At 39.5% G+C, this 27,488-nt stretch overlaps 2 protein-coding genes and 1 long non-coding RNA gene across 7 annotated transcripts; 2 read left to right on the top strand and 1 right to left on the bottom strand.

The window, feature by feature from the left end:
* Positions 1–457: 457 nt before the first annotated feature.
* Positions 458–14,902, bottom strand: LOC127664516 (uncharacterized). Of its 3 annotated transcripts, none has more exons than XR_007973213.1 (4): positions 14,787–14,902; positions 9,656–9,714; positions 3,483–3,574; positions 458–636 (listed from the first exon to the last, which is right to left on the bottom strand). It is a non-coding gene; the product is annotated as an uncharacterized LOC127664516 (long non-coding RNA). The 3 variants fall into 3 exon arrangements; XR_007973215.1 differs by lacking the exon at positions 14,787–14,902 and adding an exon at positions 9,937–9,970; XR_007973214.1 differs by lacking the exon at positions 14,787–14,902 and adding an exon at positions 9,822–9,929.
* LOC127664514 (putative olfactory receptor 1F12P) lies at positions 8,419–9,363 on the top strand. The gene is given in 1 exon segment (XM_052156593.1): positions 8,419–9,363. A coding segment is annotated over 1 exon segment (945 nt).
* A 118-nt stretch (positions 14,903–15,020) lies between the features above and the next one.
* Positions 15,021–26,496, top strand: LOC127664513 (zinc finger protein with KRAB and SCAN domains 8). 3 transcript variants are annotated; one of them, XM_052156590.1, is made up of 6 exons: positions 15,021–15,118; positions 18,760–19,266; positions 20,472–20,640; positions 23,484–23,575; positions 23,891–24,014; positions 24,905–26,496. In XM_052156590.1, the coding sequence occupies exons 2-6, from the start codon at positions 18,847–18,849 to the stop codon at positions 25,858–25,860; spliced, it is 1,761 nt and encodes a 586-aa protein (XP_052012550.1). In that variant the 5' UTR covers positions 15,021–15,118; positions 18,760–18,846; the 3' UTR covers positions 25,861–26,496. The 3 variants fall into 3 exon arrangements, with proteins under 3 accessions (XP_052012550.1, XP_052012551.1, XP_052012552.1); XM_052156591.1 differs by having other exon boundaries at positions 18,763–19,266; XM_052156592.1 differs by lacking the exons at positions 23,484–23,575; positions 23,891–24,014.
* The last annotated feature ends 992 nt before the right edge of the window (positions 26,497–27,488 follow it).

Consider the following 27,488-nt stretch of genomic DNA (forward strand, 5'->3'; position numbering starts at 1 on the left):
GTATTCATCCGAAGGACCTTAATACAGATGTTTAACCATCAGTGATAAAGAGATACTGAATTATCTCACTATAATAGTAGATCCACCAATTTTATCTTACAGTTTGGACAATGCTTCCCTTGTATAACTTTGTTGTGAGGTTTGAGCCTGCCAAGGATTGTTAGGTCTTCTTGGGTATTTAACCCTTGTATCATTTTACTACATTCCTCTTTATCACTGGTAACTTTTTTGTGCTTTAGAATCTTTTCTATCTGAAATAAATATAGTCATTAGAACTATATGATTCTATGTTTGTGTTCGTAATCAGTGTGGGATATTTATAGACAATAGGTAATTGCACCTTGTCTTTTGATCCATCCATGCCCCAGCCCGCGGGGGTTTTTGAAGGGGACCCTAGAAGAGAAGGGCAGAGAAACAGAGACAAGAGACGTGAAGAACGAGGTCAAGACAAATTAACTGCTCAAGACCTAGTAAACTGTATTTTCTCAGGGAACTTATACAGGCAGGGGAAGAAGTGAGCAAGTGGGATTCTGCACGTAGTCTGGGCAATCAGCCAAGGTGAATCTCTGGCAGCAGCAAGATGTTTTCTTCTTCTGGGAGGGCACAGTGACCACTCGATTTCTCCAAGGTCTATAGCTGAGGAAAAGTCAAAACCCAAGCCTATCTTTAAAATGAACTCTAAACAAAAAGTAAAGTCAGTTTGGCTCCTGGCACATCCAGGCAAACTCGGTATTTTCATTAGCATATTTACATCATTTGGGTTTAAAGTTATTATCTACACAGCTGGATAAATATTTACCATATTTGCTGCTGTTTTCTCCTCACTGTTCTGGTCCTATTTTTTTCCTACTCTCATTTTGCCTTGTATTTCATTAATGAATTTATTCACTTTACATCCTAGTCAAAGACCCCCTCCCTCCTCTCTTCCCAGCCCTAGCCTCACAAATCCCTCCCCCACTACCCTACCTTCTCCTCACAGAAGGGGAAGCCTCCCTTGGCTACCACGCAACCCTGGGATATCAAGTCAAAGCAGGACTAAGTGTAGCTTCTTCCATTGAGACCCGATCTTGCCTTGTATTTTTTAATTGCACATTTTATAAATCAAGACACTTTTCCTGGATTACAATAATACATTTTATGATTGAAATATATTATAATCTTAGGCAGTTGCCCTAAAGCTTGCATTATTCATGTGATTGAAATGTTTTCAAAAACTGCTTCACAGATGTACAGGTATCTTATAATAACAAAATATTTCTAATTCCTCCTTGCTGTCCCTTGTTTCATTGCTATTATTCATTCCACATATACGTCAGCATATATACTATGTATACTATGTGTATGTATACATATATACTTTGCATATATAAAATAATACATTGTCGCTGAGCATGCTACTCATATGATAAAGTATGTTTCTAGAATGCATGAAGCATTTCATAAGCTAGGGAGGGAATACAGAATCAGAATTCCATTACTCAGAAGGTGGAAGAAAGGGGACCGGGAGTTCAAAGTCATCTCTAGCTACATAGTGAGTTCAGAGATAGCCCATGCTACATGAAATCTTGCTTTTAAAAATACATTGTTGAGTCCAGTCTTCTTCCGGGGGACCCTGCTATACCTCTCCTAGGCATATACCCAGAGGATTCCCCAGCATGCAATAAGGACATATGCTCCACTATGTTCATAGCAGCCTTATTTATAATAGCCAGAAGCTGGAAAGAACCCAGATATCCCTCAATGGAGGAATGGATACAGAAAATGTGGTATATATACACAATGGAGTACTATTCAGCAATTAAAAACAATGAATTCATGAATTTTTTAGGCAAATGGTTGGAACTGGAAAATATCATCCTAAGAGAGGTAACGCAATCACAAAAGAACACACATGGACTGCAATCATTGATAAGTGGATATTAATTAGCCCTGAAGCTCTGAATACTGAAGATACAATTAGCATATCAAATGATTCCCATGAAGAAGAAAGAAGAGGGCCCTAATCCTGGAAAGACTTGATCCAGCACTGTAGGGGAGTACCAGGACAGAGAAAAGGGAGGGGGAAAGATAGGAGAATGGATGGAGAGAAGAGGACTTATGGGACATATGGGGAGGGGGGGGGGAACTGGGAAAGGGGAAAGCTTTTGGATAATAAAGAATATAGAAAATAAAAATATATATTAAAAAATACATTATTGATTTACAAAGTTTAGGTAAATATTCTCCAGTGGTCTGTGTATTAAAAGCTTAGCCATTAGCTATGATGTTAATGGGAGGCATTAGAACTTTCAAAAGGTAAGGCCTAGAGGGAGAAGTTTAGCTGAGTAGAGAACATTTTTGCAGAAGATATTGGCATTCTCTCCCACTTTTGCTCTCTCACTCTTTCTCCCTTTCTCTCCCTTCTTCTCCCTCCCCTCCCTCTTCCCCCACTCTATCTATCCTTCTTTCTCTCCCTCTCTCCTCTCTCATCATATGAAGAAACCCAGGTTATTCTACTCAAAGATGGGGGATATTATCAAGCAGACATAAGCCATTCAAAGCCAGTGATCCTAAGCTGACCCTATACCTAAGTCAGACAAATATGTGAATCAAACAAAAAACAGAACTACTCAAGTTCGTACACCTCAAATTTCTGATGCTCCTAATTGCACACTATAGAAATGATTGATGTTAAGCTATTTAGTTTTGCAGAAATTTGTTAATATAGAAAACCACTTGCTGGTATAGACCTCTTGATGCTGGGGGCTATGCATTATAAGAATAGCAGCAGCAAGAATGCCCCACACAAACTGGTCATCTTTCCCATGTATATACAGAATGCTAAAACAGAACACTCCAAAACCTTTGGTATCAGCCCCAGGAAAACCTGTGCGCTGAGCTCATTCCACTAATGCATTAGTGCTGGTACTGGGTAATAGAACATAAGATGAGATTATGTGATTTCTGGCTACATATTTGTTATCTCAAAACTCCTTTGTCACAAAATGGGTCCTTGAATATCAGGCATGTGTAAGCTGGAGGAAGATAATGCTAATGGAATGTTTCAATCATGGAACATAGAACCTACATTTAGGGAACTGGTCAACCCTACTAAAGAAAAAATTTTCAAGTTGTTGTGATGTTTGTTGTTTCAGTGTGTCTTCTGAGGGGGAAGAGAGACAAGCTACAACATTCTTGGAAGCATACAATCTCTAGATGTTTTCTCTGGGTCTCCCTGGGGAATCGTCTTCCATAGAATTGTTCCTACAGTTACAATTTGTAAATCACAAAGGAGATGAAGTCATGATTTCTGGAGTTCAGGGACTTTTTCAAGATTGGGTCCCCATAGGCTCAAAGAAGCTGTGAGCCTTAATATGGAGAAGTCCTTTAGTCACTCACATTCACCCTGTACCTTTTGTGACCTGCTTAAAAACTGTCCCTTCCCTCAACTGTGTTCTTTCTAAGGAAAGGGAAACAGTTCAGCACTTTGCATTTTTCATTACCTCCAAGTGAAACTTAGAAGTTGATTCACTCAAAGAAATCATATGATCACCTGGTAAGTGAGCGTGGAACCAACCAGTAGAGATGAGCAGATCTGGAAAATCAGAAAGAAAATATGTCACTTCCTAAACAAGGAAGACAAATTCAGACTGTAGATAAGGCCTTGCCTAACCTATAGTAGGTACCTAATAACCACCTGTAGAATTCATCAATCAAATAGTGAATGCCTACTTCTGAAAATATGGGATCAAATATTCAGTGGAGACATGATGAAAAGTGGACTAGGTTTCAAATCAAGAAAATCTGTCCGAGACTGAGAATTGTAGCTTAATGTTCGTGAGCTTGTTTAGCATATGTGAGGCCCTGAGTTCAGTCCTCAGAACCACGAAAAGAAAAAGAAAGAGGAGGGGTCAAAGGGTAGAAACAAAAGGAAGGAAAGAAAGGGAAAAAAGGAGGAAGGAGAGAAGGAAAGAAGGACGGAATGGAGGAAGGGAGGGAGGGAGAGAGGAAGGGAAGAAGGAAAGAAGGAAGGAATTTTGTTTCAGATCCTGCCTTTACTAAAACACATTGCCTACATAATAAGAACACAACACGCATATGATGATACACAAAGTGAAGATATACTGTGACTACTGTGCTCTCCATCTCGATGAGGAATGCATGGTTTCTTGTGTGGCTGTAGAATTTATCCAGTTGGCTTTACATGTTCTTAATTGCTTTATACTTATTGTAGGAAAAATATTAGAAAAAGTGAAGGATATGGTGCCGTTCATGGACTGTGGTCTCTGTAACACCCTTTATGGCTTGATGTCACAGATGACTCTGCAGAAGTATCTACAGAATAGTTCTACCGTAAATCATTGAGAAGCCACTTTTGCTTCTTTCAGGATATTGTTGTTGAATAATCCCTTTATGTATTCTTTGTAAACAACTGCTTTGTTATTTAGATGTGTTCTTTAACAGAATCATACTAAAAGCTTAAGATAACTTCTAATGATAGGCATGAATGAAAATAAGGGGAGAAAGTACTAGAAAAAGATTACCTGTAGTTGAAATTTCTAAGTAAATGATAATAAGTGTATATTTGGCCTCAACCATAATCAAAATGAAGTAGACAGTGTCTTCAGAACTAACTGGAATTAGAATCTAATTCAATGTGGCCTGACAGTCACAGGCACACAGAGAGATTAAGGCCTGAGGCATAGAAGATGAACATACTGTAACTTTATTTTTTTTTCTGTAAATGTATTTTTCCTCCCTCTCAGCAAGCAGATGAGACTGGGTGGACTCTCTTGTACAGTCTACCCAGCATACAGCAATCATAGCTCAAATCCTAACTTCCTTTATCCAAGAACTAAGCCCACTTCACCTGGCCAGTCCCTGCCTCCCACACCAGGCAACAGAAAGGAACAGTAACAAAGAGCAACCTGGATTAAAACAGGAAAAATTACGGATGCTATCACCGAGGAGAGGGAGCTCATATGAGAACTTTCTTGCTAACCTTATGGTGATCAATTATGGTAAGAGGTAAAAGTGGCCATTTCTGTTGAGACTATGTGAGGTGAAAATGGAGCAAGGCACAAGAAGAAGGGTTCCAGAAATTAATGGTTTATTAACCCTACTTCCTGCAAATCTCATATCTTGCTTTCTCCCTTCATCTGTAGCCAGTGATAGTCTCTTATGAAAATCTATCCCTTATGTTCTTGACATACGCTAGAGAACATCTATTCAACCATAACTTTCAGTGCTGCATGGAAGGAACTGCCGAGTGATGTAATACTGTCAAACCTGTCTTTCCTGGAATGGCATCTCTCTTGTAGCATGAGAGCAGTTATAAGCAGTAGGTTGGTATTTTATCTACTATGGTAAGTCTGCAGCCTATGGAAAGAGTTTCTAAACATTTCTGGAAATTCTCACTTGATCTGTGTGTTCTCTGGAGTCCAAAGCATCAGTCAGTGCTCTCTCAATTCTGCTTCCACCTTATATTCAGTCAATCACAAGTGATCTGGGAGAGCCACTTCATTTTCCTTAGTTTACACCAATAAATTTTAACCCTCTGCCTAGGATACAAGCCAGCAGACTGAGAGCAATCCATAATCCAGCAAAGGAATTTCATGTGTTTTATTCTACCTTCTCTGGCATGCAGTTTATTCTACTTAATTAAAAAAACAAAACAAAACAAAAAACTTAGTCTGACCTGATGAGCAAATATAAAGTATTTATAGAGCAGAGTGTCTTTAGCTGCTTCTAACATCCACCATAGTGAAAACAAAATGACTCTATAGGACATTGTCAAAGAGAAAAGTCACCACAGAGGGAACATGCATTTGTCTAATAAGAGCAGAAATGACTCCTGAGTCTCCAATTAGATTCACTCATTTACTCAACAAATACATACTGAAGGCCTATGCCAGAAACTATTCTATGTATGTAATAGTTTTTTATGTGATTCTGAACATGAAATTTTACATGAATAGATCCAAATAAAAAGAAATAAATAAAAAGAATATTCTAGATAATAGTTATATAAAGACAACATAATAATTCAGAAAAGCTTTAGATAAGGTAGTCAGAGACTTTCATTTGCAAGAAACTACAGAGAGATGTGATTTCAGTGTGTGTCAGAAAACTGTAAGAGGAAAAAATGGTCATAGGAAGATATAAGGCTGGAGAGGTAAGGAGGGGCTCAGAAGACACTGTGGGCAGTGATACAGAATTTGGATGGAACTGAATTTAAAACATCACAAGTTTTTTTGTTTTCATGTGATCCTGTTTGTTGGTTCTTGTTTTGCTTTTGTATTGTTTTGTTTCTATACAAGACAGTAGAGCTTTGTTGAGTGAAGAGAACTGAAATTATGATGTCCACAGGAAAACAGACGGAGTTAGCGGTTATCATGCTAAATGAAATAAGCCAGACTCAGAAAGACAAACACTGTGTGGTTTCTCCCATGTACAAAGTGGACTATAAGTGGATGGGAGGGTGTTTAAAGGGAGGGAGAGGGGGAACAAGAACGGGTAATGTCATGAAAGTAAAAGTAACATTATTTGGGAAGCCTTCAAGAAAGGGAGAAGAGGGAAGGAGCGTGGCAGTGAGGTGAATAAGAACATGGCATAATGATGATACACGCTGAAGTGTCACAGTGGGACCCACCGCTTACATGCTAACCAAAGACTAACTGGAAAAATCAGAACGCTTTAAGAAGGAAAGTGGGAAAATATAAATATCCTTTATATTGAAGGATAATCCTACAGGAGAGATAGAAGTGGTACTCCAAGGAGGAAAACTGTAGGAAGGAAGGCTTCTCAGAAGTTGGTTGCAGCTACCCAGGGCAGAACTGTGAGTCTACGTGGTCCAGAGGTGATGAGATCCACAGGTTACAGGGCCTAAAGATGATGGAGTCTGGATTCAACACTGACTAAACAAACTTCTGTTCTAGCATCTGTTCCTACTATTGCAAAGTCATCTGTTCTGATAATATCTCTGTACAAATGTCTCCTTAATACTGTTTGGTTTCCTGACCCAGGAACAGGGACTGTAGTGCATATTTTACATATCAAATCAGACCTGGCTTCCAGTCCCTACCTGGCATTCCCTGTCCCCAACCCTGAACTTTCCAGCCCAGGCGCTTGACTGCCCTTATCCCAGAGGCTCTTCCCTGTATAATCCAAACATTGTACTGTACCTCTTTCTCCCACTCTCTCTCTCTCTCTCTCTCTCTCTCTCTCTCTCTCTCTCTCTCTCTCTCTCTCTCTCTCTCTCTCTCCTCTCCCCTTCTCCTTTCCTTCTCTCTCTGTGGGAGCCCTTTCTCTCTTTCTCTTCTCCCTCTCCCCACCCCATGATGACTTCCCTGGCCTTAGTTCTTGGGGCCAGTGAACTCACCAAAGAGCAGCTTCCCAATAAACCTGCCTTTAATATATTCTAATCTGGCTTGAATTGCCTCATTTCACCGGTGGAGAAATAACCTCTCAAATACAATTGTCTCTGGTGAAGAAAACTTGTATTACTACTCTGTCTTTTCTACATCTCCTCGAAATACAGTTAACTGAAGTAATATTATGATATCAGATACTTGCTGTCCATGAGCCCTTGTTTGAAGTTATAGTTAAAATAACACAAAAACATTTCAAGTAAATCTTTACACCCATGTTCTCATCAGCTTTATCTATACTCATTGTACAGCCACATGTGGTATATAACTTTTAAACATATTTGAATTCTTTTACATTTATAGCTCAAGTAAACCATCTTTGGAAGCTTAACTTTGTACATTTGTTGAATTTTTTAAATTTATGGAGATGAGCTACTTTAAACCTCATCTGACTTAAATAATATAACCTAAATAATAGGTATCTGGCTGGTTTTCACATAGGATGGTTTTCATAGTGATGGGCAAGTCCCTGGGGAAGAGAACCTCAATCAAATCCTAGTGTTGGGAAAAGGAGCCATTAATTATCTCAGAGCTATGGGCGTGCTTCAACACAGTGGATAGTCAGGCAGCCATACACTGTGCTGTGTATATAAAAGGAAACTAGAGAAAGAAATGGTTGTGAAATGTAAAGGGCATTTACAATTTGGTATTTACAAGAGCGGGGGACGAAGGGAAGACAAGATGGGGTAATGGAGTATGAATAAACTATGTAAGAGTAGAAATCTGATAATGAATCATCTTACTTTGTACAACTAATACACACTAATTAAAAATGAGCTGTAACAGAGGCTCTGCCTACTAAGCAGAAAGAGATGAAGACCCCATGAGCTCTCTGATGCTATTGACCTTAAAGCAACAGATAGGGCAAAGAGGCACACTCGGGGCTAGGTAAACTTTGGCAGAGCATCAGAGAAGAGACAGGAAGCCATAAAAGAAAACCATTTGGTAAATGAGGCTAATACTAGACAGATATTTAAAGAAAATACCAAGGGAAGTTGTGTTTTACCAAATGGAACTTTACTTCTCTCTATAGCTCCTCATATAGGTACATCCAATGGAGAAGGAAAACCAAACCAGCATCTCTGAGTTTCTCCTCCTGGGCTTCTCAAGTTGGCCAGGGCACCAAGGGCTTCTCTTTGCCCTCTTCCTATGTCTCTATTTAACAGGACTATTTGGAAACCTCCTCATCTTGTTAGCCATTGGCTCAAACAATCACCTCCACACACCTATGTATTTCTTCCTTGCCAATTTGTCCTTGGTAGACCTCTGCCTTCCTTCAGCTACAGTCCCCAAGATGCTCCTGAACATCCAAACCAAGTCTCAATCCATCTCCTACCCTGGATGCCTGGCTCAGATGTACTTCTGTATGATGTTTGCTAACATGGACAATTTTCTTCTCACTGTGATGGCATATGACCGTTATGTGGCCATCTGCCATCCTTTGCACTATACTACCATTATGACCCCATGCCTCTGCACACTCTTGCATACCCTCATGATTGCCCGACTTCATTTCTGCTCTGAAAATATTATCCACCATTTCTTCTGTGACATAAACTCCCTCCTCCCTCTCTCCTGTTCTGACACCAGTCTCAATCAGTTGATGGTTCTGTTTGTGGTGGGACTGATCTTTGTGGTACCATCAGTGTGTATCTTAGCATCTTATGGTCGCATTGTCTCTGCTGTGATGAAAATTACTTCTATGGAAGGAAAGCTCAAAGCGTTCTCAACCTGTGGCTCCCACCTTGCTTTGGTTGTTCTCTTTTATGGCGCCATTGCAGGAATCTATATGAGCCCTGCATCCAACCATTCCACTGAAAAAGATTCAGCTGCATCAGTAATTTTTATGGTTGTTGCCCCTGTATTGAATCCTTTCATTTACAGCTTAAGGAACAATGAACTGAAAGGGACTTTTAAAAAGACTCTTGGCCAGAGCAAAATATGTTCCAAGTGATTTACAGTTTTCTGAAAGGAGTTCAACAGGCAAGAAAGCCTGCTGATGTCATTATTTTTATTGTCATTTTAAAAACTATTATAAATAGTTAATACAATTTGTCCAACATCAATTCACTAAAAATGCTGAAACTGACATAACCACAGATCATATCCATTTGAGTTGCATCATATTTTATTGGTGTAGACAAATATTTGGAACCTAAATCCATGAAAAACCAACAATAAAATATGAAATCAACTTTGATTGTATTGTTAAGACAGCCCAAATTGCCAGATGTGGTGGTACATACCTGTAATCCCAGAACTCAGGTCACAGAAGTTGAAGGATTGTTAAGAATTTGAAGCCAGCCTGGTTTATGAAGACAGACAGACAGGATTATATAATGAGATCGTGTATCCAAAAAACAACAACAAAAAAATTAACTAGCAGTACAAATTAATAGGGGTATAACCCACAAAGAGTATAGAATGGTTCACTTCCCCAGACTGCATGCCTCTAATAATTGACATAAGTATGTAACAATATTACGATGTGTGAAAAAAATAAAGTCACTGTTATGAAAAAGCTCACATTAGAAAAACAATATGCAGTCAAAAGGTGAAGATGGTGAGGCAACTTCAAGTGAAGCTGCAAGAGACAGATAGCACTTAATCTGAGTCTTCTGCTTATCAAAATAACTCCACAGGAAGGCAAAAAGAAAGTAGTATGTGTTGGCAGGAAGTGTTTGCAACCAACAAAAGTAGAATCAATAATGTAAACTCCTGGTAGCTACATAGAAATAAGACTATTCAAAAGCTGGAGGGCAGATGTGTGAGGAGGAGCATGGCATTTAAAAGTAAAGATGATGAATAAATTAACCTGTATGGAGTGAAAAGACACCTAGGAACCTAGCAAAAATGAAGACCAGATGGATAGTCATTAGGGGGCTTTAGGAAGCATTATATGTATATTTTTTTGGATGACATTGCATTTATCCTCTACAATTGTTTCATTCTCTTATATAAAAATACAGCACTTGGGCTAGCGTCTCATGTAGCCCAGCACTCAGAAGACAGAGGCAGAAGGATCTCTGTGAGCTCAAGACCAACCTGGACCATATACATACATACACACACACACACACACACACACACACACACACATACACACACACATACACACAAACACACACACATATATACAAACACACACACACATACACACACACACACACACACACACACACACACACACATATATATATATATATATATATATATATATATATATATAGAGAGAGAGAGAGAGAGAGAGAGAGAAAGAGAGAGAGAGAGACTCATGCCTGTCATCTCAGTTCCAGAAAGGCTCAATAGCAGTAGGAACATCAGGAGTTTAAGGCAAGCCTACGGCTACAAAGTGAATCTGTGGACTAACAGAGCTACATGGAACCCTCTGTCAAATGAATTAGTGAAGTAGATATTGATACAACTCATTGTGGAAGGTTTAAAGAAATCAATAGAAAAATGAACAAATGATATGAACCGTTATACTACAGTAAGAGAAGTACATAGAAAGAAAACAACATTTTGAGACAGGGTCTCATTATGCAGACCTGGTTAGCCTAGAACTCATTATGTAGACCATGCTGGCCTCAAGTTCACAGAGTTCTGCCTAGCTCTGTCCTCTGGGTGCTGGGATTAAAGGCATGCAACCATATCCCACTACCAAGAAATACTTTTAAACATATAGTTTAATTAGAAATTATATGTAATACCCATTTAATTGGAAAAATTAATAAATCTTTCAAGTCAATCATTGAAGAGGGTTTTAACTGAAAACTATTGTTTAAACATCAGTGATGGGATCACAAATTGGGCAAACATTCTGTAAGAGTTTGATTATACTTGACAAGGTTTGATACCCACACGTTCTACCCAGTAGTTCCACTCCTTGGAAAAATGCATATGCATGAGGAGAAGATTCATAGAAGTAGATGCTCTGTACAGTATAGGCAATGATCTAAGAAATCCAGTAATTCTATTTGAAATGAATGAGTTAATTGAGGATATAGCAAGCAAAAGGAAAAATAGCAAGTAGCAAATAGTAAATGATCTTCAAATCAGGAGTTAGTTCACAACATCCGGCAGAATTGGTGGGAGTATCATGATTTACATAACAATGGTAATATCATTAGATCAATTTCTTACTAACAACTTCCATGAAGCAGAAATAGAATAAGGACATTGGAGCAGCCTACTGGAGTTCTCTGTTTAGCTTTCTCTCAGTGGATAAGCTTTGATCTTCCTGTTTATACTACAAGCATTTTTATATCCTGAGATAGGCGCTCTGGAGATCATGTGTACTGTTGGCCTTTCAAATGCCCAGATGAGCCTACATATTTTGGGCTTCAGCCTAGGTTTATGTTCTCAAAGCGTTTTCTAAGACAACACTGTTTTCACATCTACCTAAGTATGTAAGATAGCTTCAGCCTTAACCCAGAGAGAACCAAGTGTTAGGTGACTCTTGGGACCGCAGAAACATTAGTATTGGCACCAGATTTCTTGGAAACCTTAAATCATTCATCATTCAGTAAATAATACATCGTTTTGTATAAGGCACTAAGAATAGTGAGCAAAGCAAATATGTTTTTTTTATTTCATGGAGATAGTTGTGTCATTATATAAGTGGTAAGTTATATAATGGGGAGGAGGTGGTCAGAGAAATCCTTTAGAGGAAGCAACATGTATCCTCCACCCTAAAAATGGAGTAGGAATTTAGTCATGAAATCAGTAAGAGGGGAAAGCATTTCTGATGAAAAAAGTTATGGCTGTTGCCACCTTGAATTAGAGAAGCTATAATTATCCACACTGAGAATATCACAAGGTTGGGCCCAATAATATAATATCTCCTTATAAAAGGAGCAGAGTAGTAAATAAAATTCAGTACACACATACATACACAGCACACACACACATGCACACACATACACAATTAGATTCCATGAAAATAAGCAGAAATTGCTCAAAACTAGTTCTACTTTTCAGTGTTGGGCATAGAAGGCATTGAATGATATTTGTAGCAAAAAGTGGAAAGTGGGAAGACAAAGTCAGGATAGTTTTTTCCACTATTGGATTGTTAAAGAAAAAAAATAATACCATTGAGTTGACAAGTACAGACAAGCAGGAAGGTTGCCAGTGGATTTCATGATTAGTGACTTGGCACTAGTAAAAGTACGAGTGGGTAAGCGTGGTGAACCAAATCTGCGATTGTAGTGTGCCAGAAGACAAGGCAGGGAGTCCATGAGCTGTTGGCCAGTGTGGGAAGCACAGAGTATGACCTGTCTCAAAAAGCAAGGCCCCCTCCCCCACAAGTGTTCAAAAGTCTATATTCAAAAAGATCCAATATTACCACCCAAAAGACTTAGGAACATGTAACAAGTGAAATTTCTAGACTTAATATCTAATGAATTCTGTGTTATAACATGTGACTTCACTGCAGGTGTGCTTCCCAACACATAACATGAGCACTTCACACTGCATATGCCATCAAGCCAAGTAGTAACAACAAACATGACCTAAAATACCTCAGTTCAAAAATAAGACTATCGAATGTTATGGATCTCAGAGTTTCTCCTATACATACGAACTTTTCTGCCTTTATACAAAGATAATTATTATATAATTATAGAAAATAAAGTATTTTTTAAATGTCCCTACCATTGGTCCTCAGCATGTATCAAACCGCAGATTCTAGCATATCTCTGATTGTATCATGTTAGAACGTTTGATATTTTTTATTTCTGTTTGAGTTGCTGACTTGAGTTTTATTTTTTTAAAAAAAAATTGTTAAGTTGGTCAGACATGGTGAGTCGAACCTGTAATGCCAACACTTGGGAGGCTGGGGTAGGAGAATGTGAAGAGTTCAAGGTCATCCTCAGAAACATTGTTTGAGGCCAACTTGAACTTTATGAAACCTTGTCAAAAAGAAAAACTAAATCATTAAATGAATTTTGGTTTGTGATTGAGACAGAATTCCCAAAACTACATGAAATGACCACAACCATACTTGTACTACTTTGCACTGCACGCTTTTGCCAAGTGGAATTCCTAGTATTGCCAATTATAAAATCAAAATATTGGTCTATTCTGAAAAGCATGGGAGATGCCCTATGTCTTTCTTATCCTCTCTTCTACAGTCTGCCTCATTACCCTTTAGTCCTTCTGTCCCCATTATCCTCTGTCCTGCAGTCTGTCTCATTGTCGTCTTGATGTCCCTCTGTATCCTTGGCATAGTCAGACTCCCCATTTCCCACAATATAGCATTACAAGATAATCCGCTGATGCACACTTTTGCCTCTTCTTCTCAACAAATACTCCAATAAATTATCCTGCTGCTATCTCTCTTTCTGGCTTCTTGATATTTTTCCTATATTGAGACAGTATGCTATGCTACAATATTACCAAAGCCAAAATAGTATCAAATATGTGAGAGTATATAGTACTTTTTTGTTATTTTATATTTGTACTTTCTTTCTGCCATAGGCTTTTTCTTTCTCCAACCTAGAAATGGATCTTCTTATGTTCTGTTTGTGATTACAGCAGGAATGAGAATGAAGAGCCATTCTAGAAGAAGATATGCCTACAGATAGCGAGTTCCTTGTTGTTATAAACAGACTCAACAAAGATTCTCTCAGCATCCTAAATCCAAAAACGCTGTTGAAAATGACTGGTTATTAAAATGGTGGTAGAGGTAAAGAAGATAATAAATGTGTGATGAATGTGACAAAACTTTCAGTAGTAGCTCAGAAGAGAACTCACAGTGGGGCAAAGCTCTATAAATGTACCCAACTTCTTGATCTAAACAAACTAAGACACAACAACAACAAAAATAACCCTATCCATTGTTCACTTGTGACCCAAGCTTGACAATTCCTGGTTGAATATGACTTTTATCTTCTGTTCTAGGTCTTTGCTTGGCATTTGTTTATATGACATTAGGCAAGACATGCAAATGTCCTCTGCCTCATTTCTTCTAGATGAGAATGAGATTCACCAGCTCTATCTTGACAAATTGAAACAGATAAAAAAGTTGTCTTTGATATTAAAAAGTAAAACAATGTTCATTGCTTTCTACCATTATCCTTTTTAAATTTTATGTTAGAGGTCTGGTTATTTTGTAGTTTTGTTCTTTCCAAACATAAGTATCTGGAGGCTGAGAACACCTCACAGTCAAAGAGAAAGCAGTGATCAGTAGGAATTTTATAATACTGTTTCTAGGAACTATATGCAGTTGGGGATTTGGAATAATTCATGAAGCATTAACTAGAAAGCACAGGGTATCTAAGAAGAATAAAGAGAAATCCGTTAGGTATGCTCCTGAGCCTAGCCCAGGCCTCTGGGTCTGCGATCAGCCACCCCCACCCACCAACTCATCCTTGTCACCTGAAGCCCGAGGCTGGTCAGGCAAAAGCTTAGATGACTTAAAGCCAAGTCACTCCTCAGAATGTCCAGCATAGCCCTCCAACTAGTGTAGCTGAGGATGCTCGATCCCTTTACTGGCCTACCATAGAGCTGTCAGTCCTCCGAGCTTCCTAGAGAGCTTCCGGAAGTGACTGTGGAGCAAGATGCGTGCTGGCCGGCTCTGCGGCTCCGAGGGTTTGGAACTTAGCGGCTGGAGGGGTCCCGCTCGGGTTTGGTGTCCGTCGCGTCTCCTCGCGCGCTTCCCGGTCCGCGCTGTGCCGCCTCCCGCCCTCGGGCAGCGTGGGGAGCTCTCGGTGAGTGCGCTGGGCCGAGCAGGGGCGCACGGGCAGCGGAGGCCCGAGCTCGGGGAGCGGGTCGGCCCAGGGCCTGCGGCAGTCGAGCAGGCCGACACCGGCCCCAACTTCCCACTGGAGCCAGTCTTCGTGTGTAGTTTTGCACGCTCTTACTGGTAAAGCCAGCCCCTGTACCGTCAAAACTACTCAGCAGTTTTGCCGATCGGTCTCAAAATTGATTTTTTAAAAATATTTTTTTTTTCTTTTGAAGCCTCTGCCCCTCGTGGAAACCTTTGATTTTTGTTACTCTTTTTTTTTTCTTTTTTTTTTTTCTACCCATAAAAGAAGTGTATTCAGAAAATGGTTGATGTAATGGCTGAACAATTGTGTGCAAACGAAATACTCTCAATAATTCCGGGATAGCAAAATTAAACCTTATTCAGAATACTTTGCTTACCTAATTTATTAAAACTAACTGAAATAGATGCTTGAAAACTCGGTGGGTTCCCATTTCCAAAATTCAGGTCATTCATGAATAATCTCTGTTAGATTTCTAAGACATTGACCACCACCTGACAACATACTTCTGTTTGGCAAATTCACTGAAGTATTGTTATACAGCAATCACTATTTTAGTGAATGTGCACGTTTTGAGTTCCTTGTAGATAAATATTAAAAATGTAAGTCTTAAAAGCATTCATCAAAGCAACTTCCTTGAGAAGCTCTTGTGTGTCTGGCCCTCTCCTGCGAGACTTTTCCTCTAACCATCTTGCCTACTAAATTAACTTTTAAAATCTCCAAAACATAAAAAATTGCCGTTTCAGATAACTACAAAGTATTTTTGTTTCATCTACTTTTCCTTAATCTCCAAAACCTGGAGATTATCAGTCCTGGTTTGTATTAAGCTCTCAGACATTGCTCAAGTTTAATTAATCTGAAAGAAAAGTACATCTCCTACATCTGTTGAAAAGCCAATATTGTTTAAGTTGAGTTGTGCCTTCCTTAGTTGTCAAGGCTTTAACATTTTTGATCCTGAAGAAGCCTAAGATTGTTGCCTTTGTGTTGATAAGACAATCATCCTGGTTGGATGTTCTTTAAGGATGGTATGTAAGGATCTGTGTTTATCTATAGGTACTATGCAACATTGCAGGGTGTACACACAAAATTATTGGAGGGGATAATGACACAACCACGTATGTTGGTGCATGCCTATAATTAATTGAATGCAGTACTAAGGTTGGGAAATCACCAGTTTAAAAACAGCCTTAGAGAGAGAATTTTGTTTTGTTTGGGGAGGATGGGTAAGGGCCACTCATGCCACAGTACCCTAGTGGAAGTCAGGACAATTGCAGGAGTCTCTCCTTCCACTTTATGGGTCCTGGAAAGGTAAACTTGGGTTGTGAGGCTTGGCAGCAGGCGCCTTGACCTCCTGAACGGTCTCACAGACCCCTTTCTAGCAGTACCCCAGTCCTACTGGATCAAGGACCTGTCTTATTCCAGTTATAACTTCATGTTAATTTGATAATATCTAACTACTGTCTATAAATAAAGTTACATTTACAGGTACTACATAAGGCATCTTTTTTGAAGACCATTAGTAGCATTATAACACATGAATGAAATGCCTAACAAAGTGAAGGAGAAGTCACCACTGCAGCCTTAGCAAGGGATAGATATACTAGAGCAGAAACCACAAAGAAACAGGCCCTCCAAGCAAACTCTTTGGACCTGGAGTTCCTCCACTCTTAAAACTAGACACATTCTGTGTTGTGTTGTAAATATAGTCCTCTAATGTTCTTTAATTCTACCAATAAGGCAAATATTTTATGAGTATGAAATTAAGAGAGCAAAACATTTTGCAACCCATAATGAAAAGGCAAGTGATCCAGTATATAATCCTTTCTGTGAATGGTGCTAGAGCAAGGTGTCATGTGTATGTAAGGAGGGGGGGCTTCCAACCACACCCTCACCTCTGCAAAGATTAATTAAAAATAGGTCATAGATTTAAAAGTAAAACCTGAAACTACAAACCTATGAGAAAACCTTTGTGATTTGGAGTTAAGCAGAAATTTCTTAGATTTTATATCAAAAGTATAATCCTTAAAATTTTTGATAAATTATGCTTCAAAAAATTACAAATATCATCTGCAAAGGTTACTGTTAAAAGAAGAGAGTCAATATTTGTAAATCATGTATCTCAAAGGGCCTGTATCCAGAATATATAAGGAGTTCTCAAATCTTAAACATAGAAACAATATAAAACCTCAATTACAGAATAATCCTGGGCAAAGCATGGAATTGCCTGGAATTCCAGTACTTGAGAGACAGGCAATAGGATCACCACTTAAAGATCAGCCTGGCTACATAAGACCCTATTTTAGCAGCTTAAACAAGTTAAATAAGTATGTAGGGGCTGGAGAGATGGCTCAGTGGTTAAGAACATCAACTGCTCTTCCAGAAGTCTGAGTTCAAATCCCAGCAAGCACATGGTAGTTCACAACCATCTATAATGAAATCTGACACCCTCTTCTGGTATGTCTGAAGACAGCTACAGTGTACTCATATATATAAAATAAATAAAATCTTTAAAATAAATAAGTATGTAAATAAACCTGGTCCATGCCTGTTGTGCCAGTATTTAGGAAGTTGAGGTGTGAGAATCACAAGTGTGGCACTATCTTTGCTGATAGAATGAGACACTGCCAAAAACAAAAGCAAAGTGAGCCAAAATCTTTAAATAGATACTTTACAAATATATGTTCAATATTGTTAGTAAAGAAACAAGTCAAAGTCATGACACATTACTATGAACCTATTATAATTTTTTTAATACAATGCCAAGTACTAGTGGAATGCAAAATATAGCCACTTTGGAAACAATTCAGCAGTTTTTTAGATACTGCACTTAAGACTCAGTTTACTTTCTTACTTCCGGGTTTTACCCCAGTGAATTAAAAACTGCTCGTCCAAAATTATGTATGTGCATGATCTCAGTGGTTTTATTCATAATTACAAACAGAAAAAAATCATCTGGTAAAAGTGTAGAGTAACCATTTGTATGAGAATAAACAGATACAATATTGATTAATGTCAGGTGTCTTCTGCTGAGTGAAAGTTGTCAAACTGAAACTACTGTCTTTTACTTCTGTAACATTCTGGAAGATCATTGGTGTATGGGTTTAGATTTGCAGGTGTTGATAAGAAATTCTGTTCTTTGCAGATCCACTGCTCCAAATAGATTTTTAGGAGTAAGAAAGTAAGATGAAGTCCAAGAGATAACTCTGAGACAGGAGGGAAAATAGGAAACCTAAGTAGGGTCATGAATCTTGCGTAGTAAAGAGGAAAAGGTTAAAGAGTTCATAAACTAGAACAAGGTTAAGAGCTAAAGTACAGAAGACAGTTGAGAGCAGCAGATATACAAGGTGCTGTGAGGAGTTCAATGCGCGCAGCTGAGGAGGACCTGGTAATTAAACAGAATTTCAGTTAGGCTGAGTCTGCATGGTCTCCATCCTCCACAACCCACAACAGAAAGCAGAAGAAAGGGTTTGTATCCTGGGTGGGTTTGGGCTGGCAGATGATTTAGGGCACTCATTAAGATATCTTGGTAAATTACTATGGTTTGTACCATACCTTAACATATTTATCATTTTCTGTTCTGGAAGAAGTACCCTGGAGGCCCTTGGAAGACTTAATTTTAAGAACATACGGAAGGTAGAGGAAAGGGGCCTTCTGAGCTTTTCTCGCCCTAAATGGCTACAGAATCAAGAAAGCCTTCTTCAGCCCCATCTCCACCAGACCAGGCTCCTGAAGAGGACCTTGTCATTGTCAAGATAGAGGAGGATCATGGTTGGGAAGAGCAACCTAGTGTGCATGAAAACAGTACGCCTGGCCAAGAACTGTTTCGTCTACGCTTCAGACAGCTCTGCTACCAGGAGACAATAGGGCCCCGGGAAGCTCTGATCCAGCTCCGTGCACTGTGCCATCAGTGGCTGCGGCCAGACTTGAACAGCAAGGAGCAGATCCTGGAGCTGCTGGTGCTGGAGCAGTTCCTGACCATCCTGCCAGGGGAGCTGCAGGCTCTAGTTAAGGAGCACCAGTTAGAGAATGGAGAGGAGGTGGTGACCCTACTGGAGGACCTGGAAAGGCAGATTAATGTCCTAGGACAGCCGGTAAGTAGCTGTGCATGCTGTGACTGAATTCTTGAAAGCTGGGTAGGAAGACGTTGGCTTCACTTTGAGGAATGCTTTCTGTTTACTGGTTTCTTGTAAATGCAGATGAAAATTATTTTAATTTTTTAAAGGATAGAATTCTTTTTTTGTAAAGAATAGAATCCACTTTCATCCTCATAAGATCCCACAGTTGTATTATTGTTCTTGCTTACTAAATGGGACCATAATATACAAGAAGTTTATATTACTTTTTTTCTGGGGTACCCCAGTGGTCAGGGTCTGGGCCAGATGTTTCTACATCTTTGGCCTCTTATTCAAGGAATTGAAATAAAGACCAACAAAATTGCACAGATAACAAGGAAACGTTATTCAATGGCAGAACAACAGTACAAGAGGCTTAGGCCACTCAAGTGAGACTACTCAAGTACTCAAGGGCCCCAATTATTTGGGGCTTTTTCCTCTGGGGTTCGAGAGAAAGGGGAGTTTGTTTGCTAACAGTTATGGTAAGGATGGTTCTTTTTTTCTTGGAGGATACAATTTGCCCTATTGGCTCATGCACCCAAAATCAGTCTAGGCCTGCTTGCTCCCCTACGCTCCTTACCAAGAAGTAACTGGAATATGATTGGGTACAAGCTGTCTAAGTGTCATGATTGTTAGGGGGAGGAGAAATTTATTCCATTGATCAGAGTAGGGTGTAGATACAGCTCAGTGCAGGTGATCACTTAACAGGTGCTAGGTGCATTGCTCAGAGAGCAGTGGATAGGTGGGAGTGGCGCCACAGTGGCACTTTACAAAGCAAGTAAAGTAAAGCCCAGCTTGCCAAACTATTTTGTGTGTTTGCTTGCCTTGCCTGGATAATTGAAGATAACTACTTCGTAACATAGAAGCTTCCTGGTTCCTTATCAGAAGACTGTTTTGCTATTGTGTAACCCTATTTAAGTTTTCTGGGTTATTCATCCTAAGTTGGAATTTTGTATCCTAATATTGGTATTTATAGTAGAGAAACACCAACAAATTTTTTCTTTAGTACTGAGTAGAAATACATGCCTTCTTTCTGTGCTAATTTCTTGCTGTCCTAGGAAGTAAATGACATTAGACGGCTTTCTTTCCCAAATATGAACACCCATGAAAGGCATTGACTCCACTACCACTGTCACTTAATTTCTCAAAGTAACTGTATAACTCTGCTGCCCCATTGTTTCTAGGTCTCAACTCATACACATGGGCACCGAGTACTCTGGGATGAAGTCACACATTCAAAATCTGCATCAGAACCTTCAAGTATTCACATCCAACCCTTGGCCACCATGCCTAAATCTCCAGTGTCCCAGAAGCCACAGGACAAAGGAGAGAGGCCAGATTTCACTTACAAAGGTGAGGAAGGAGACTTGTATTTGGGTACCTGTCTTGTTTACGAACTAGCATCAGTGTTTGGGTGGTCCCAGTTTTCTGGGTTTCAATGTTTATAGAAGTAATACATGAACTTTTCCTATGCAGATAAATAGCTGTTGACCTCTGTTGGGGCACAAAGGGCACACCGAAGAAACAATCTATTGAAAACTAACTTAGGAACCAATGAGTTTAATTAGGAGTAGGGTAAAGGATTTTTTTTTTGTAGGAACATGGGTAGCTTAGCATCAGCTATACCACTAAAGAAGTCTCTTAGTACCGGTGCCTACATGGGAATGGGGAAGGAGGCTTGTGATCCTAACCCCACTCTATAGCAGGACTTGTATATATAGCCACAGTGGCTGAGAGTTCTGAAGGGCCATAGCCGTGTCATGACCAGAAGACAGCAGTAGACCATCAGTTCCAGGGGTAAACGTAGGAACAAAGAACTTGAGAGTTGGTTTTTGTTTTGGGTTTTTTTTTTTTTTTTTTTTTTTTTTTTTATAAATTCACACATTTGTTAACCCCATTTACAGCAGACTTATCTCTCTTTTTTAGATTTTGCTAGTGGCATAACATTATATTTACAAATACTTCAGTACTTTTTTAATGAGAGCATTTTTGATAACCAAAATAAGAAGACGGTTAGAAATGGTGGTACTGACCTAATCCACAGTTCATACTCATCTTTTGCCAACTGTCCCAGTGATTTTTCTGGTCCAGAGCCCACCCTATGACTGTAGTGCAGCCAGTCATAAATTCTTCAGTATCCTTTAATTTGGCTTTTTTTTTTTTTGCATTTTTTTTTTTTTTAGTCTTTCTTTTTTATAACCTTAACAGAACATAGATTAGAATTAGTTGGATGGCTACAAATTAGATATGTTTGTACTTTTCTCATATTTAGGTTAAAGTTGGATATTTTTAGCAAGAACACTTCAGAAAATTGGCCTATTGTAGTGTTATTTTTGATGACTTAAGATTAATCATGCTAGGCTAATCACTATAAAGTTACTGTTCTTCCCTTTATAATTATATAATTAGGAGGAAGTCTTTAGGAAGTTTTGTAAACCTTTATCAAACTTGTTGCTAAAACAGTAATTTTAATATTTATTGATGTTTCCTTTTTACTTTATTTAAGCTTCTCAACTGAGTCAGGGGTTATTACTAAACCAGTTACAAGTGGTTCTTTCTCAGTCACTCTGTCTATGTTGTTGCATTATTTATCTTCAGAGAGAAGAACATTCACTTCTTCCCCTACTAGTTTACCCGTGGGTACATATGTAGAGACTAGAAGTCATGTTGGATATATTCTGTCTCTCCCACTTTACTCTTATTACTGTTAGTGTGTAGACACAGGCATGCACCTACCCTGAGGGCAGAAAACAACTTCCTTCAAGAGTCAGGTCTTTCCATCCACCATGGGTTCCAGAAATTGGACTTAAGCTGTTGGGCTTATATGGAAAGCACCTTTGCCCCTCACCCCACTGCTCTCTCTGGCCTCTCTGCCTTACTTTTTGAGATGGGGTCTTTTCCTGAGTATGTATGTCTGTTTCTGCTAGATCCAGGATCTGCCGTTTCTGTTCTCTTTCAACTCCCAATGTTGGGGCTTCAAACATAAAGCTTTTATGTGGGTGATGGGATTTGAACTTATGTCCTCGTCCGGCACAGCAAGCACCTTACCACTGAGCCATCATGGCAGCCCTAAGTATATGTAGAGTAGGGGGTGGGTGTGTCTGTTGTTTTGGGCAGTGCTAAGTATCTTAACTCAGTGTTATCCACCTAAGACCAGCACTCTTCTAACTGAGCTTTGTCCTCAACCCTTCCATTTTATTGCTGTTGTTTACTTATGGGCATATAAATTCATTGTTTCAGAAACATTATGTTCACTGTGCTTACTTCATATTTGGCCAGATGAAGCCTTGAGTCTGTGCCTTTTTTTTTTTTTTTTTGCCATTTTTCTGTTATTTTTTAGAAATACCTTATTTTTGGCAGAAAAGCATATTATAGGTTATTTGTCTTTGTTTGGTTTGAGGTTGTTTTGTTTTGTTTTGTTTTTCCATTTATGGAATTTATAATACTTTGTTTTGTGTAAGTGAAATTGTTTTTTGTATTTTGGAACAGTAGTCTTCTTATTAGGTAGTCTTCTTTGGCTTAGAACTCTCTTTGTAGATCAGCCTGGCCTCAGATTTGTGGTGGTCCTCCTGCTTACACCGTAAGGGCCGGAGCTATAGGCATTTGCCACCCCACCAGCATATAAGTGAACTTGTAATATTCCTACACTGGATCTTAGTCAAAAGGCAACTTAAGACCTTTTAATATTTCTAAGGAAGCAGCATAAAAACTCTTTAGTTAATTGTGTAATTCTTGTCTGAAGTCATAAATCTTGTTGCCCCAGACATATGTTGCTTAACTATAAGGTTGATTTTGCTAATAAAATGCTCAGTCTCCATGAGAGGCAGCCATGGGCAACCATGGCAGAGATCAGTAAGGTAATAGACTTACTAGAGATTGGTTGGTTCTCATGATCAGTTTGTAGGACACTGGGATCTAAAGGAACATTATACGTAAACACAAAGATAATACTTTTGCTAGAGAAGAAATTAGAAAGCAGCTCCCATTAGGAAATCAGTATACTTAATTTATTGACTGTTTAAGATCAGGTACATTAAACTACAGATGTTCTATGAGCATTCATGGATATGAGTCTAAAATATCAGCACTTTATGTGCAAAATCCGTGGCATGTAATGCTGAAATATAATAAGTGAATGCCAGCTCCCACAACCCTGCAATAGAACTAGTCAATTCATAGCTCCTTTCTCCTCTCAGCCATGTCTTCTTCTCAGAAACCTACTCCTTCCCAGAAAGGAAGTTCTGGAGATCAGGAGGTGACAGCTAGACTTCTCACTGCAGGGTTCCAGGTGAGTTGTCCTCCTTCTCACTAAAAGCCCATATCTCTGTTTGACAATATCTTGGCAAATGCCCATCTCTGTCTGTAGTGGTGCCTGTTAAAAACTTTCCCTGAATCTTTTTTGCTTAGTAATAAACCAATCTTTGATCTCGCCTCCACCTCCCCCAGTACATCTAGTGCACTCTCTGTTTCCTCCCAGCTCTCCACAGCCCTGCATAGCGCACTCCTGCTTCTTCACCTCTCCTAACACTATAGTTATCACCAAGACTGGTTTTACGCTATGGAACCTTTCGAGGCCCCAAATGAGGGTCTTGTTTTGTTTCAGACTTTGGAAAAGATTGAAGACATGGCTGTGTCTCTTATTCGAGAAGAGTGGCTTCTTGATCCATCCCAGCAGGATCTGAATAGAGATAACAGGCCCGGGAAATACAGAAGCATGTTCTCCCTGGGTAAGGAGAGCTGCAGTTATTAGAACTTAAGGACTTTCTCTTCCTTTGCTGTGTTTCTGGTAGCTTTATAAGATTTCTGGAGGACTTAGTGGAACGTAAACTCAGGATTTGGGTAGGTAGAGATGGCTCAGTGGTTAAGAGTGCTTTCTGCTCTTCCAGAGGACTGGAGTTCTATTGCCAGGCTCCACATCAAGAACCTCGTAACCACCAGGAACTCCAACCTAGGGGACACAGTGCCTTCTGGCTTCTGCAGACACCCAACACATGTGACACACATAGTCATAAATTTGCTTCATAAAAATGTTTCTAATAAATCTTAAAGAAAAGAAACTTAGAATTCAAGAGACAGATACTAGATTGAGATTTCTTGGGGTCTAAAATGAAACATTTTGTTCTCTAACCCAGAATTCCTTACAGTTTGTACCTGTATAGTAAATATTGTTCATTTTGCCAGTTAAGAAATTGACACCTCTGTAGTACTCCCTGAATTCACACCTTTCTTCCAGTTCCCATTGGACCATCATATTGGAACATTTCTGTCACATGGGCCAGCCGTACTTCCAACCCTTTCAGGACTGTGTGGAACATTCTCACCCACTCAGGAGACCTCATAGGAGCTCTTTGTCTCTTTCTACTCCCCAGCCTATACTGCTCAGTTGATCCCTTTCCAGCTTTACTCCCTGTCAGGAAACCCCTTTTCCTGGCACCCCTTTCCTAGGTGGCATTTGTTTGGTACTTGTGTTTGATCAACCCACATATAGCTCTCCCTATTTTGAATAGAGGAGTTTATATTTCCATGTAGCTTCAATGAGAACTTCATTTCCCCCTTTCTTCTAATACAAAAAAGAGAAAGTGACTTTGAGAATGATTGTTTACTATGTTTATTTCAGATGGTGAGACCAGGAGTGAGAACAAGGAATTATTTTCAAAACAGGTAATATCTCCCGGAATCCATCCACATGGAGAGGCCAAGTGCAACGGGGATGTTCTCGTGGGTCTTGCGCATGGAGAAACCCAAGACCTTTTGGGCAAATTAGAGAGGCACCAGGGAAATCCCACACAAGAGAAACGACATAAATGTGATGAATGTGGGAAAAGCTTTGCTCAGAACTCAGGCCTTGTTCGCCACTGGAGAATCCACACTGGAGAGAAACCCTATCAGTGTAATGTGTGCAGTAAAGCCTTCAGTTACAGGTCAGCCCTTCTGTCCCATCAGGATATCCACAACAAAGTGAAGCGCTATCACTGCAAGGAATGTGGTAAGGCCTTCAGTCAGAACACAGGCTTGATTCTGCACCAGAGAATCCACACTGGGGAGAAGCCCTATCAGTGTAATCAGTGTGGGAAGGCCTTTAGTCAGAGCGCAGGCCTTATTTTGCACCAGAGAATCCACAGTGGGGAGAGACCTTATGAATGTAATGAATGTGGAAAAGCTTTCAGTCATAGTTCACACCTCATTGGACATCAGAGAATTCACACTGGGGAGAAACCCTACGAGTGTGACGAGTGTGGGAAAACCTTCAGACGGAGCTCACATCTTATTGGCCATCAAAGAAGCCACACTGGGGAGAAACCCTACAAATGTAATGAGTGTGGGAGGGCCTTCAGTCAGAAGTCGGGCCTTATTGAACATCAGAGAATCCATACCGGAGAAAGACCCTATAAATGTAAAGAATGTGGGAAAGCCTTCAATGGGAACACTGGTCTCATTCAGCATCTGAGAATACATACAGGGGAGAAGCCCTATCAGTGCAATGAGTGTGGGAAAGCCTTTATTCAGAGATCGAGCCTCATTCGACATCAGAGAATCCACAGTGCCGAAAAGCCTGAGATCACAGGAGTGTAGGAGAAGCTTTGGTTGTACCTTGAGCATTATTTTGCATTAGAGAAACCATGTAATAGTGGAAAGGTCTAATGAAAAAGGCAGAATCTGTAGCTGTAACAAAGCTAAGGCTAGCCCTTGGCTAGTTTGGGCCCAATCCCTGATCTGAGTTGATTAGCGTGGCTGTCTTTGGGGGCATCTGATGAAGCAGAGCCTTGGCAGCTCAGGATATTCTTCAGAATAACAGTACGTTGCTTATTGTGACTTGAAACACTATATTTTGTCTTTTCTTGACTAGCTCTAAGTTTGAGAGAAGCCACTCCTCCAAGCTTCTCTACTGCTTCCCATCCGGTGGTCCTTTTTTGTCGTCCCTCTGAAGGGGCCCTTGTGAATCTTAATCTAAGAAGCTGCTTGAGTCCAAGGCAACCTCAATGAGACTAAGATTTGTGTTTGGCATTTTGATATCCTAGTTATAGAGAAATTATGAGACATTTAAATTATTATTCTAATACTCCTAGATGATAGATTTCCATATTCCTCTGCAAACTCAATGCTATATTTTAACAGTACTGTAGCATTTTTCTTCATTTAGAACCTTTACTGATTCCATTGAGTCCCTGAGCATCTGTACATATCCTTCACCATCCCCAGTCTCAGTACCTGTGTCAACAAAGGAAGTGGACGCATTAGTGATGATGGTGGGCGTGATGGAAAGAAAGAGGTGAGTGGAGACTCAGCCTGACTATTCTTGAGCATGGGCAGTTGTTCTCAAGGTGTCTTCTGACTCTTCTTCCGCCTCCCCACTATACACTGTGGTTTGAAAAATATTTGCACTATCAAAGCTTTGGCACCACATACAAGACAGAGGTGCTTGAAAAAGACATTAAAAATCTTTACAAAGAATGTCCGTCATCCCTCTTGGACCATTACAGTATTGCTCTCAGGTTCCTACCAGTCTGGATAAACTCACTGACCACATGGTCAGCCTGGGCCGATCTTCTCAGATGGCCGCAGCAGATCCATCATTATCGTCCATCTGTTTCCATCCATTTGCATATCTCCAGTATGCACTGTGGTAATCTGTCAAATACCTCTCTGGCTCCCCATTCTTCTGCACTCTGGTATACACCATCAGTCATCTAACAACAAAGATATACCATTACATTCATTGTCACCAGGCACTGTGTTTCACTTCTGAGGCTTTTAGCAAAATATAGAATACTGTATGTGTAAAGTAATGAGACTGGATTTAAAAGAACACATCAGGTCTTGTGCATCTAAAATATAGTGTCTTTTCGATTGAGTAGTTTTACTTACTACTTAATAAATACTTCTTAAAATGCATATGCTAAAGTACCATGACTCTAGTAGTGCTGCTAGTCCACCAAATGTTGGGAACAATCTTAGAATTCCATGTAATGAGGAGCAAGAAAACCATCTGTTACTATTAATTCATGTGTGATCATTTGACTAGACAGTGAGCTTGGAGTTGAATAACATTTGCTTTGCAACATTAATCCTCACACTTAAAATTATTCCATTAATCTTACTCAGAAGACACATAAGGAGTTTCTGATGAAATCTCTGAAAAATAAAAATTTCACACCATGACTGTCCTGAAAAAGATTATCTTAGTTCTTTGGTTGACTTTC

Source organism: Apodemus sylvaticus, chromosome 14 (genome assembly GCF_947179515.1).
Source record: "Apodemus sylvaticus chromosome 14, mApoSyl1.1, whole genome shotgun sequence".
Classification (NCBI taxonomy): Eukaryota; Metazoa; Chordata; class Mammalia; order Rodentia; family Muridae; genus Apodemus; species Apodemus sylvaticus.